Here is a 12730-nt window from a genome sequence, read left to right as displayed (position 1 = left end):
ATCATAATCCCAAGGGACACCCTTTGTCTTCCTCTAAAGCTTGTACACTATCTGTTAAATTTCTGCTCTGAAGAATCCCAGAGTTTCCTTTCCTTAATCTCTAGGTCAATACATTAAAATGCTCAGTTCCATTAACTCCTTGCAAGGCAACACTTTGACTGCAACAGGGATTGGGAACCTCAATCCCAGGGACCAGTTTTCGGCTCTGGTCTTTGGGACTTTCCCCAGGTCACACCCTGTCCTCAACCATATCTCTTACCAGCCCTGCTTTGTACTCTCCTTCAGTGCCTTTTGCCTAGCTGAAATGTGTTCCCTGACTCCGATAATGCCTATTGCTTGCTTAGAGGGTGTGTGTGGGTGGGTGGGTGTGGGTGTGTGTGTGTGTGTGTAAGTAGCCTATTGCAGCAGTTAAAAGGGAGCAGCCTGCTTGCTGCAGGATTCACCTTAGCTACTCTGCTTGCTTTTACCTCCGGCTCTGCCCACCACTGTCATGTGCCACCCATCCCCACCATTGCCCAGAAGGGAATGCTGCTCTCAGGCAGGTAAATCCTTATCCTACATCATTTCATACTCAATTTGGTTAATGCCAACTTTTGCAGTCAAGGTACCAAGATGTTCTGCTCTCCTCTAGTCTTCTCAAGCTGGAATATATCCTTTATTGTAGCTATTATTTCATAGGACTGTAGAATTGTAGAGTTGGAAGGGACCACAGGGGCCATCTAGTCCAACCCCCTGCAATACAAGAACCTTTTGTCCAAGGTGGGACTTGAACCCAGTTCTGGTATAGAGTGGGGCTAACTTGGCAGACAAGGAGAAAAGTGTGGCTTTGGTAGGAACATAGGGATGGTTGCAGCCATACAAAGATGGAAAAGCAAATATGATCATTATGTTGTTCCCACTGAAAAAGAGCCACTGAAAGATTTTCCGATGTAGAAGGATCAAATTTAGGAACTTTTGGAACAATGGGCAAAGATAGTGTGCTCTTCTAGAGCAGCAGAGAGCTGCACACACACAAACATTCCATGTCTCAAGGCTCAAAGCCTGCCTCTTCACTCTGCTTCAGCATAACTAAGGCAGCAGTGGCACCAATTCTCTTCGCAGATCATCCCATGCCTCAGTTAGTATGGTAGAAAGAAGCTTCAGGTGCTGTAGACAAGGATCAGGAGTTTGTGGACTCTGCGCATCACCCTCACCCACTACGTCAGCAGTAACATCACCCTTCTCTTCTAGCAAACTATACTCCTGATAGTTCATCAAGGTTTCCAGGCAGAGTATCTGGTTTCGGAGCTACCACAAGAGACTCACCTCTTAATCTGACAACTGGAGAGACTGAGGCAGGGAAAGGTCATTTCAGGTCAAGTAGAGGGTAAGAATAGGTGCCTGGATATAGTAATGGGTTGTTCCAATGGAGGTCGAGGATCACATATAGTTTTCTACACAACAAACAGCTCTGTTCCTTTCTCCACCCCAGCCCCAAGTTGGCCAAAAAACAGGTATGGCATGAAGAGATGTTTTATTGGTTGTACTGACAGAAAAGGTGGTTCTTAAGATTACAATCTTTGCTTGTGCAAGGCTGGAAACCAGGGAAGCGGCACCAGCCTCGCTCCCTGAAGTAACCTGCGCAGCTCATACAAGGAGACCAGTCGTTTTTGGTACATATCCCACAATGCCCAACCCTTCCATGGGCCAGAGAGGGTTGGTTACATAAAGTGCAAACAGAGATGCAGACAAGGCCATGTGCTTGGATTCCAGAGTTAGGTGCTGTTAATACCAAGTGTACAAAGTGGACCCCAAGAAGGAAAATTCCCACTGCCACCTGCTCACACACACAAACCGAGGGCCACTGAAAAGACAGGAAGAAGCTATGCAGACAAAAGTGCTGTTCTCAATCCATATTGAGCAAAGAGGTATGGGAGATTAGCTCCGTTGGTGGAGCAGACAAACTACGTGTTACAGTATGGAGGGATTCAGTTTTTCTTGTTTCATAGGGCCAAACTAGATGTTACATGCAGTTGTGTGTTCCCTCCACTGTTTTGGGTTTTTCAAAAACTTAGGGATGCGTGGGGGGGGGGAGCAGCTTAACCCTTTCTCACTCCATTCTCTCTAGCCAAAGGAAGAAATGGGTACTCTGTACTCCCACACTGAGCCAGTGGGGAGGGGGGCTGATAGCAGCTTCAGAGAGTGGTAGAATTTTAACCAGAAAAATGGCAAGAGGCAATAGTGTTCTATTTCTTTGCCTAAAACTCCCACTTTCCAAAGGCTGCTGTTGGTTTTAAAACAACCCAAAACATAGGGGGAAAGTTACATGCAACCGATTTACTGGATCGTGGTGACGGCCTCATGGATGGAACTGGCAACGTAATCCAGGTTCTTCGTGGTCAGGCCACACATGTTTATGCGGCCGCTGGCCATCAGGTAGATGTGTTTCTCCTTGATCATGAATTGTACTTGCTTAGCTGGAGAAAGAGCAAGAGGGAAAATTGTGTCAGGCATCTCATCAGGTACCCAGAGCAGCCTTTACTAAGGTTTGCCAGCTGCAGCCAAGGTCACAGCAGGAAACGAGACTGGTAAGCGACCAGAAAGTGGATGCAATGTGAAGAGATCCTGTGAAGTGATTGATAAAGGAAATGCACAGGTAGATCTCTTCATAGTGGAGAGCTGTGTAAAGATGGTTGCTTGGACTTGCAGTGGAGGGCAAGGAAGCCAGAACCATTTTTGCTAGATCACCACAAGCAAAGTCAGGAAAGCTGCTTCATTCCCTGTACCACACCCCCTCCTTCCTGCCCAGGCTCTTCCGATGTCCCCTGCCCAAAGCTGTACTCACGATTGAGGCCAGTGAAGCTAAACATGCCAATCTGCTCTGTGATGTGATTCCAGGTGCCCGGTGTCCGCAGCTTCTCGAGACGAGACCTGAGTTCTGCCCGCATCAGCAAGACTCGATCTGCCATGGTCTTCACATTCCCTTTCCTGTCACAAGGGAAAACCATTAGTTCAGTCCAGCACCAGTTTTTTTAAATGGCAGGAATGGGGAAGTGTTGGGCGGTAAACAGGGCCCATGATCCCCTCGTGGCAGGGATCAACTTAACCCCTCCACTTCTTGCTGTTCCTTAGGGAAAGGCGTAAAGGGGACCCCTGACCATTAGGTCCAGTCGTAGCCGACTCTGGGGTTGCGGCGCTCATCTCGTTTTATTGGCCGAGGGAGCCGGTGTACCACTTCCGGGTCATGTGGCCAGCATGACTAAACTGCTTCTAGCGAACCAGAGCAGCACATGGAAACGCCGTTTAGCTTCCCACCAGAGTGGTACCTATTTATCTACTTGCACTTTGACGTGCTTTCGAACTGCCAGGTTGGCAGGAGCAGGGACCGACCAACGGGAGCTGACCCCATCGCGGGGATTCAAGTCCTAGGCTCTGTGGTTTAACCCACAGCGCCACCCGCATCCCCTGCTGTTCCTTACCACTCATCAAAAAGCTCTGGAGTCGTGAGTGTCGTAGCCACAATACGTGCGCCCTGTGAGGGGGGGTTTGACCAGGTGGTGCGGACAATCTTCTCCATCTGAGACAAGGTGCGCTGCACATTGTCAGCATCCTTTGCAACAACAGTCAGGTTCCCCACACGCTCGTCTGACAGAAAAGAAAGGAAAGTCAAGCCATAAGCCTTAGGCCCGGTGCAACAGCCCACAGGACGAAAGGAAATTCTTACCACCCTTTATTTGAATCTCTACTTAGTTATATCCCACCTTGTAGTTCTCAAAAAAACAAAAAAAAAAAAACAAAAAAAACACCCAGGTTCCCATAGTGGCATGAAATAGCAAAACCCTACAATGCAATAATTGTTCTTTTACAGGCCAAAATAAAAAAGCAGCTTAACATTTGAGCAGAGCAAAATCTGAGAAGCAGGGAAGTTAAAAGAATATACGCACTGTACAGGCCAAAGTTTTTGGAGAAGGACTGAGCACAGAAGAGTTCGAAGCCTTCAGAAACGAAGTAGCGGACAGCCCAGGCATCTTTGTCCAGAGAACCCGAAGCAAAGCCTTGGTAGGCAGAGTCAAAGAAGGGGAACAGGAACCGGCGCTGCAAGGAATGAATAATTAAGGGGAGAAGATTGGTCTTTGGCACTTACTTCAGGGCATCCTCAACTGCCATTCCTGAAAGCACATGGCTGCCAAAGACCGGGCCTTCTCAGTGATGGAACTCTCTCTCCCCAGAGAGGCTTCCTCATCACCTACTTTATTGCCCTTTTGGGGCATCCCAAGCTTTTCATTTTTGCATTTACATTTTAATTGTTTTCCTCTTTTTTTTAACCTGCCCTGGGAATAGGATTAAAGTGAGGTATTAAAACACTTAACAGAAGAAACCAGAACCACTGGTTCCACACACTCCTTCACTCAGCAGTATGGAACCTAGTGTATTTGTGGCTATAAAGAAACTTATTTAAATTTATTTTAAAAATTAAAAAGTTGTTTTCTGGTGGTGTCTACTGGTTAGGGTGTCAGTGGGTCTGCAGAGATATAGATACAAATTGCCTCTCAGCTGCGGAACTCACTGGGCGGCCTTGAATCAATCACTCTCTCGGCATCCCCGATCTCATAAGGTGGTTGTAAAATTAAAACGGGGGGGGGGGGGGACACGACTATATACCATTTAGCTGAGCTTGCTGGTAGGAGAGCAGGATAAAAATGTAACAGTACTAATAAATTAATTCAAAAACGTCCAGAAATATGGCTTTGGGCACAGACTCTGGGAGTACCTTGTTGCAGAATTGCTAATACCTTCATAACGGCAGCAATTTGTTTCCATTGCTCCTGTGTGGGGTCTGTGCCAGTTGGGTTATGAGCACAAGCATGGATGACGAAGATGGAGAACTCTGGAGCTTTCTGGGTGGAGAGAGAGAGAATAAAACCCAGTCTATTATTATTATAGATAATATTATAGAATAAAACCCAGTCTATTATTATTATATAATAATTTATTATTATTATTATTATTATTATTATTATTATTATTATTATTATTATTATTAGTTTGTATGCTGCCCATATAACTGGGTTACCCCAGCCACTCTGGTGGCTCCCAGCAGAATAGCAAAAACACAATAAAACATCAAACATTACCCTAAACATCAAGTGGCACTAGCCATTTATGTTTGAGACTCACTGATGGGACTGTACAATAAAGAGCTGGGTAGAAAATGCTGCTTTCCAGATGAACAAAGAATTGGAAGGGACCACAAGGGTCATCTAGTCCAACCCCCTTCAATGCAGGACTCTTTTAACCCAACATGGGGATCAAACCCACGACCCTGAGATTAAGAGTCTCATGCTCTACTGATTGACCTGTTCTATATATATGCATTATGGATAAGACTTGGAACTATACAGGTTTCAATCAGATAGTGAAGAATTGTTGAAGATATTATGTCTATAAAGTTCTGATATTCTATGTATATAAAATAGATACTAACAAGACAAGGCACCCTCACATAGAACAGGGCCACCCACAATGACACACATACACTTTTACAAGACTAGCATGGACTGTGATCCAAAGAACTCCACACATCAAGGTTTCCAAGCTCTCCAGATTTCCCCTTCCAGCTGCAGCTCTATAAAGGGCCCCCTGTTTGGAATGACCGTTCAGGAGGCATGAACAGATGTGGTAGGGAAAGCATCAGATCCACACAGGGAAATCCACCCACAGCTCTCTGAATCTCACTGAGTGAGAAGATGGGATTCCTGCATGGTGCTGTCTTGCAGTCAAGAGACACAGACCATCCTAGCAAAGGTTTGGCTAGCCAGATGTTAAATCCAATATTACAATAGGCTAGAAATGTTGCTCCCGTAGAACATCTACACAGTCCCTATTCAGATTTCCTTCTAGCTTATGTTACACCCAATCCATAAGGATATCTAGCTCACCTCCAAGTCCTCCAGGAATCCCTGGATGTCCAGACCCCTGTTTGCAGCATCCCAGTAGCGATAGGTTCGGATGTCCTTGAACCCAGCATCCGTGAAAACAGAGTTGTGGTTCTCTGCGGGGAAAAGAAGAGAAGCATTCATCATTCAGCCAAAGCTCAAGCTGTTCAGGATTAGAAGGGATTCTTTAAAAAATGCCCCAGATCTGTTTCTCCAGAATTGCCCACCAGGGCTAGGAAAAGTATCTCACCTATCCTGTCCATCACCCTATAAATTGTAGCCTCCACATCTGCTCCCCCTTCCTACGTTTAGAGAGAGAAAATACTGCTTTTCTAGATCTGTGTTTGGCTTCTTACCTTCATGCAAGGGGCAGGGGCGCTGCGTTTTAGAAGCCACCCTCAGGTCCTCCCTAATCCACTTGCACATGACTCAGGCCTAGTCTGCAATGTGAGCCGAGGGGGCGGAAAACAGACTAGCAGGATTCAAGCAGCACTGTATTTCTGTCAAAACTGCTTGATGCCTCCCCCTTCCCCATTCCTCCCCCTCCTTCTCTGGTGCCCTGTATGCTTTCTTCTCCTTCTGTATTGTGTGTATTAGTTTAGTCTTGGATATAATTATTTAGCCAATTCTTCCAAACCAAAGAAGTGTGTGTGTGTGTGTGTGTGTGTGTGTGTGTGCAGAGAGAGAGAGAGAGAGAGAGAGTTGGGCTTTCCCTACTACCATAGGAGAAGTACTGAATATTTTGATTCTATCTGTGTGTATCAATAAGCACCCTCATTTTAAGGCCTATGTGAGTTTAAGTTCCTGGGTAAATCTACTAAGATGTGCTATTGCCACTGTCTAAAGCTTCACAAGACTCCTAGAACATGAATGTGTAACACATGTCTACTGAGGAGGCTTGCAAACAATGGGGAGCCCAGCCTTCCCTCTCTCTCTCCTCCAATCCATGCCAAAAGTGCCAGCCAGGCCTTGGCACTCACCCCAGGAAGGAGAAGAGATGTAGACAGGGGTTGCAGTGTTGTTGGTTCCATTGTACCAGCGTCTCAAGAACTCTGCTCCAATACGGAGGGCCCCTGTGCCCCCCAAGGACTGGACACCCCCCACCTGGAACAAAGAGAAAGCAATAATTGAAGGCAGGTGCTCTTTTCGGCAAGATGCCTGGGCATCCTATAAGCAAGAATCCAGTTTCCTATAATAGCTTCATTTAACTATACTGAGATCCTTAAAAAGGTAAAGGTACCCCTGCCCGAGCGGGCCAGTCTTGACAGACTCTGGGCCCATCTCACTCAAGAGGCCGGGGGCCAGCGCTGTCCGGAGACACTTCCGGGTCACGTGGCCAGCGTGACAAAGCTGCATCTGGCAAGCCAGCGCAGCACACGGAACGCCGTTTACCTTCCCGCTGGTAAGCGGTACCTATTTATCTACTTGCACCCGGGGGTGCTTTTGAACTGCTAGGTTGGCAGGCGCTGGGACCGAGCAGCGGGAGCGCACCCCGCCGCGGGGATTCGAACCGCCGACCTTTCGATCGGCAAGCCCTAGGTGCTGAGGCTTTTACCCACAGCGCCACCCGCGTCCCGTACTGAGATCCTTACCTGTCCCCAAATTCCTCTGTTCCAATCAAACCTCAGTTTCTACATATGTGTGTGAGAGCGAGTAAGTGAGTGAGGAGTGAAAGAGAGAGATTATACGCCCCAGTGCCTACCTATTCCCACCCTATCTCTTCCATGCCATCAAGCTCTTCTGTGTTCAATAAGGCTTAACTTGCACAGATGAAGTTCATAATAGGAGTTTCCTCTTCAGGCTCACCCTGTTCTCCTTGATGGCTGGGCTGTCGTCTCCTAGGGCAATTCGTGAGGAATTGGAACGAAATTCTGGCAGGCCCAGGATGGGCAGGTACTCGTGGTTCAAGCTGAGGTCCTTGTTAATCATCTGCTCCACTTTCCGAACCACTGGCAGGACCCATGGCTGCCCCTCATCTGTGCGATAGGCTGCAAGGTGGAAGGGGAAGGAATTGTTCTAGATACAGACACACATCTCTTAGCCTAATCCTACCTCTCAGGGTTGTTGAGAATATGGAAGGGGTCTGGGAGAGACATGTGTAGTGTCTTGAGTTTCTCAGAGGAGTGGTATGGTACAAAATAGAAGGATGGACCAAAAAGGCTTACTGCAGAGAGCTCGTTCTCTCCCTTACTCCTTCCAGTCTCGCTTGCCAATTTTCACTTTATCCTTTTGCAAAGAGATGCTTATCTCACACAGGAGGTCTCCAATGCAGCACCATTCCCACAACCCCTTTGCTTACATATTCAAATCCAAGCACTTTGTTCCAATTGAAAAGACTATCAAATATGACAGTTTGGTCACTGCACCTAGCAAGTTTGGAGCCTCAGGTACGTCGAGAGCTTAATGGGATCTTCAGGCCAAGAACATAGAGAGGATGCCTGAATGCAGCAAAGGGGCTAGCATGGCCCATTAAAGAGAGTAGACTTCAAATCCTGAGCATGAGCTGCAGCGCACAGGTAAGAGAGACCACAAACAACAACCGATAAGTATTCCAGAGGATACTGGCAAAGAGGGAACTGGCAAGCTGGCTTCTAATTAGTTTGCTGAGGGTCAAGCTTTGAGCTATTCACCTGCAGGAGGTGCAGGGACTTTGGGGCAAAGGGGAACCAGGCAACCACAGATTTTACAACTTGGGAGCAAAGGGTAATGCTTTAGAAACTGCAGGACTGGCAGCTAACTAAACACTACACTCAGCCTGGTCTCTGCTGCTTAAGGGCAGAGTCCCTTTTCCAGTTCCTGCAAGGCCCCGGCATTAACTTGCTCAAGGTCGTGTGGTTCACCCAAGCAGAACATGGGCACCGGCCCAGATCTCCTGACAGCTGTAGCCCAGTCATAAGAACATCAGGTGCCAAAAGTCTAGGCAGCATCACAGCCCCCTACCTGAAGAAAGCCAATCAGTAGCAACTGTAGAAAGTACTGGGGAAACAAGCCCAAAATAAAGGATACACCGAGATTGCCACAGGACACAGAATAGAGATGAAAGAAGAAAGAGGGAAATGAATGCAGGAGGGACAGTGCAATTTAAAAAAGGGTAAAGATCCAAAAAAAGTCCTGGATCTGATAACGTTATATTAAGAAAGAGACAACGATTCATTTTATCTCCACAATCAGCCTGACCCATTTCCTTGTTTTTCTCTTCACGGCTTCAGTTTGTTTCCATCTGTCATTATTGGACTTTTGACTATAAACCAGGATACATAGCTTCATCAGCAATATTGCTTCAACATTTCCAGTATTGGTAGAAGTCCCCCATTTAGGCACTGATCCTTATAATACACAGCCCCTTTGCTAGTAGCTCTACCTCCTTCTGAATGGCTCTCTCAGATCAACAGCAGAACAGTGCCCATATCCATATGGGTCTTTAACACCTATCAAAAGCATCAATTTTGGCACCATCCTTTTGTATTCTGAAGATCTGCTGTGATCAACCATAGAACCCCATGTTAATATTTATAAACAGTACAGCCAAAGATCTGCAGGTGAGAGGAAGTACAAATACAATTTCTGTAAACTGAACTTGGCTGTGAGAAATTACATGCCATAAAGCATAAACAGTATTTAAGGATACAGAGCATTCTTCTGTCTGCCTGCAGATAAAAGCGTACAAATCTTCCATTTAAGCAAAACAGATGATATGTGCAGAACCCTATAACCACAACCCAATCATTACATGTAGTTTCCTGCTGAACTTTCTCAGATGTTCCTTCATGAATCCAATGGCAAAGGCATGAGCATAAGAAAGGGTGCAAATTGCAGCAGACTAGAGCATCTCATCCCCACAACCGACCAGTGTGATTATCTTTAGGGGTGCTTCCAGACAACCTGATTTATCCGGATTTGGTTGCAGGGAGATTAGAAGACAAGATTAGTTGACACTGCATCAAAAGCCAGTGTTATTCTGCACTTTCCAGTGCTTTCCCCCAACACACTCCTTATCGCAAGCAGTCTAATATTTTGGGGGAGCATATTTGTGGCACAAAACCTCCCAATCAAACTATAAATGTGCAATCTCAATTTGCCAATATGTGATCAAATCTTTCTTGAAAATAGTGATAGTCTAGAAGCACCTTGGATTTCAACTGTGTGCAAGGCAGATCAGGAATCATTGAGTGTTAGCCATTTTTTATCTACAGAATTGGAAAGTATTCTGACGCATATTTTTCCCTGCTAAGCCTGAAAGCCATCAAGAAAAGTAAAGAATTTTTCCAGAAGTTGCACAGATGGTCCCAAGTAGTTCAGATCATCAATGCAATTAAAATTGTAAACACACACCAAAGCATGTTCAACTGAAAGCATAAGGGCTTTTTCAGTAATGGTCCCTTCCACTAGTGCTCTTACCATTTGATGGCCAATAATGTTTTATGGTTGCTATGCACTTAATCATTGCAGTTTTGTGCTGCTGATAATATTGTTGCAATGTTGCTTTCCAATTTTGCATGTTTTTAAATTGTTGAGAGTCACATAGAGACCATTTGGTATTAGGCAAGGAACAAAACGAATCAAACAACGACGATCAGCAGGAGCTAGATTCTCTAGAGTCTAGACTTTATGCAGGATTTTGAAAGTATAGAAAATATGTCTGAATCAGCTGATTGTGAAACATTCATACAAATAACAAATTGTTTTCATCGCTGCCCCCAATTGTCAGATTCTTGCATCCTTGTCAGATTCCCATCGATTTCTTTTCAGACAGAGCTCTTCTGTGCCTCTTTGACAGATGGGTGGTAGGCAGAAATTCAACAAGTGCAAAGGTTCCCTGGCACGGAGCTGCAATTCTAGAGACGCCATCACTTGATGGATTTCTGTCTGTCACACAGCTGCTCAAAGGCTCAGGAGGACCCCTCTTAAAAAGGACAGGTCGGTGATGGGCACCCTGCCTGCAGAGAATGACAGCTCCCGTCTCCCCAGGGCTCCCTGGGATCAGATTTAGGTCCTTGAACCCCCCGCTCCAAGTTCAACCACTCAATTCCGCCCAGGAGCCGCATCCACGCGTGCTTCCCTCCTCCCGCCCTGCTTTCTTACCTCCCACTCCCAGGTTGACCTTGCGCGGGTCCCCATCGGCGCGGAAATCCGCCGTGAGCTGGAACACAGCCACGGGCGGGGCCTGCGGGACGCTGGTGAACACGGATTTCCCTCCGGGAGACATTGCGGGACAATATCAAAGCTGGAACCCCCCGAACGCCGCTGCCTGGAGGAGACGGAGAGTGTCACCTTCACCGCAGACGGAGGCAGAGAGAGAGAGAGATGGGGAGAGCGAATCCCCGGTCCCCAATAGCAGGGAGGCGCGCCCTCCCGCCAATCGGAGAGCCGCTTTCGAGGGGGGCGAGGCGGGACAGCCAATCGCACGAATTTTGAGATTGCCGGCTAATGGAATACCGCATACGAGGGAAGCCCCTGAAGGGTAGCCAACCACTGCCTTCTAGAGGCGGGACAAAGCTACAAATAACCAATCCCTCCGCGGTAGGAGAAGGAGTCATAAAGCCTATTGTAGAAACGGGATAGGTCGGGTTCTCATAAGGCCCAGCTGCGGCCAGATGCTCTGCCGCTAGGAAAGGCGGGAGCGCGGGGTTTGGTTCGGAGCGAGGCGGGGAGATTCTGGAATTTGCAAAAACCACCTGGAAAGCTCCCCAAATGGCGGAGGGTCAACTGTATTTGCTCTTGGGAGATTATGTGGGCCGAGGAGGAGGCGCTTGTTTTATTAATTAAACAAACTAGTATTATTGTAATAAAAGTCCTAAGCGGGTCACGATAAATGTTAAAGTTATCAATTGAAAAACAGTTACAAACCTTACCTTCCAGAGAGGAGTTGAACCCATTGGAAAGTTACAGCGCCTACTGTGGCTGTAGAGACCAATACAGGAGAGACATGTTTTGTTGCAGCTTGTGCTGATGCAGGTGTACCATGGTGTTTCTTCTCTCTGTGCTCCTCCCAGAGGAGCGGTCATTTCTCCTCTGGTCACTGCTGTGAATACACGACATGACCATTTCCAGACACTCCAGTCGTCTGCAAGGGATTCCCACACAGCGAGGTTAATGTTGCCAGCCTTCCTGTCACTTTTGCAGACATCTTTGTAACAGAGTTGGTCTGCCAATAGGCCCATTGTTGTTGTTGTTTAGTCGTTTAGTCGTGTCCGACTCTTCGTGACCCCATGGACCAGAGCACGCCAGGCACTTCTGTCCTCCACTGCCTCCCGCAGTTTGATCAAACTCATGCTGGTAGCTTCAAGAACACCAACCATCTCATTCTCTGTCGTCCCCTTCTCCTTGTGCCCTCCATCTTTCCCAACATCAGGGTCTTTTCCAGAGAGTCTTCTGTTCTCATGAGGTGGCCAAAGTATTGGAGCCTCAGTTTCACGATCTGTCCTTCCAGTGAGCGCTCAGGGCTGATTTCCTTCAGAATGGAGAGGTTTGATCTTCTTGCAGTCCATGGGACTCTCAAGAGTCTCCTCCAGCACCATAATTCAAAAGCATCAATTCTTCGGTGATCAGCCTTCTTTATGGTCCAGCTCTCACTTCCATACATCACTACTGGGAAAACCATGGCTTTTACTATACGGACCTTTGTTGGCAAGGTGATGTCTCTGCTTTTTAAGATGTTGTCTAGGTTTGCCATCGCCTTTCTCCCAAGGAGCAGGCGTCTTTTAATTTCGTGACTGCTGTCACCATCTGCACTGATCATGGAGCCCAAGAAAGTAAAATCTCTCACTGCCTCCATTTCTTCCCCTTCTATTTGCCAGGAGGTGATGGGCCCAGTG

The 12730-nt window shown here is 46.9% G+C and overlaps 1 protein-coding gene across 1 annotated transcript; it reads right to left on the bottom strand.

The window, feature by feature from the left end:
- Positions 1-1496: 1496 nt before the first annotated feature.
- On the bottom strand, positions 1497-11240 carry GOT1 (glutamic-oxaloacetic transaminase 1). Its single transcript, XM_082222966.1, has 9 exons — positions 10998-11240; positions 7722-7903; positions 6896-7019; positions 5919-6031; positions 4773-4877; positions 3924-4074; positions 3459-3624; positions 2825-2967; positions 1497-2456 (listed from the first exon to the last, which is right to left on the bottom strand). The coding sequence occupies exons 1-9, from the start codon at positions 11119-11121 to the stop codon at positions 2317-2319; spliced, it is 1248 nt and encodes a 415-aa protein (XP_082079092.1). The 5' UTR covers positions 11122-11240; the 3' UTR covers positions 1497-2316.
- Positions 11241-12730: the final 1490 nt, after the last annotated feature.

This window comes from Podarcis vaucheri (assembly GCF_965113315.1).
Source record: "Podarcis vaucheri genome assembly, chromosome: 5".
In the NCBI taxonomy this organism is placed as follows: Eukaryota; Metazoa; Chordata; class Lepidosauria; order Squamata; family Lacertidae; genus Podarcis; species Podarcis vaucheri.
Note: the sequence above shows the minus strand (reverse complement) of the source record. Positions and strands in the feature narration are given on the sequence as shown.

Bases quoted from the DNA above. Each gene is read 5' to 3' on its own strand.
- GOT1 (XM_082222966.1), bottom strand. From the start codon at position 11,121: ATGTCTCCCGGAGGGAAATCCGTGTTCACCAGCGTCCCGCAGGCCCCG. The intron at 4,878-5,918 runs GTGAGCTAGATA...CTCTCCACCCAG, and splicing joins GATTCCTGGAGGACTTGGAG to AAAGCTCCAGAGTTCTCCAT. The intron at 3,625-3,923 runs GTGCGTATATTC...CTTTTCTGTCAG, and splicing joins CAAAAACTTTGGCCTGTACA to ACGAGCGTGTGGGGAACCTG.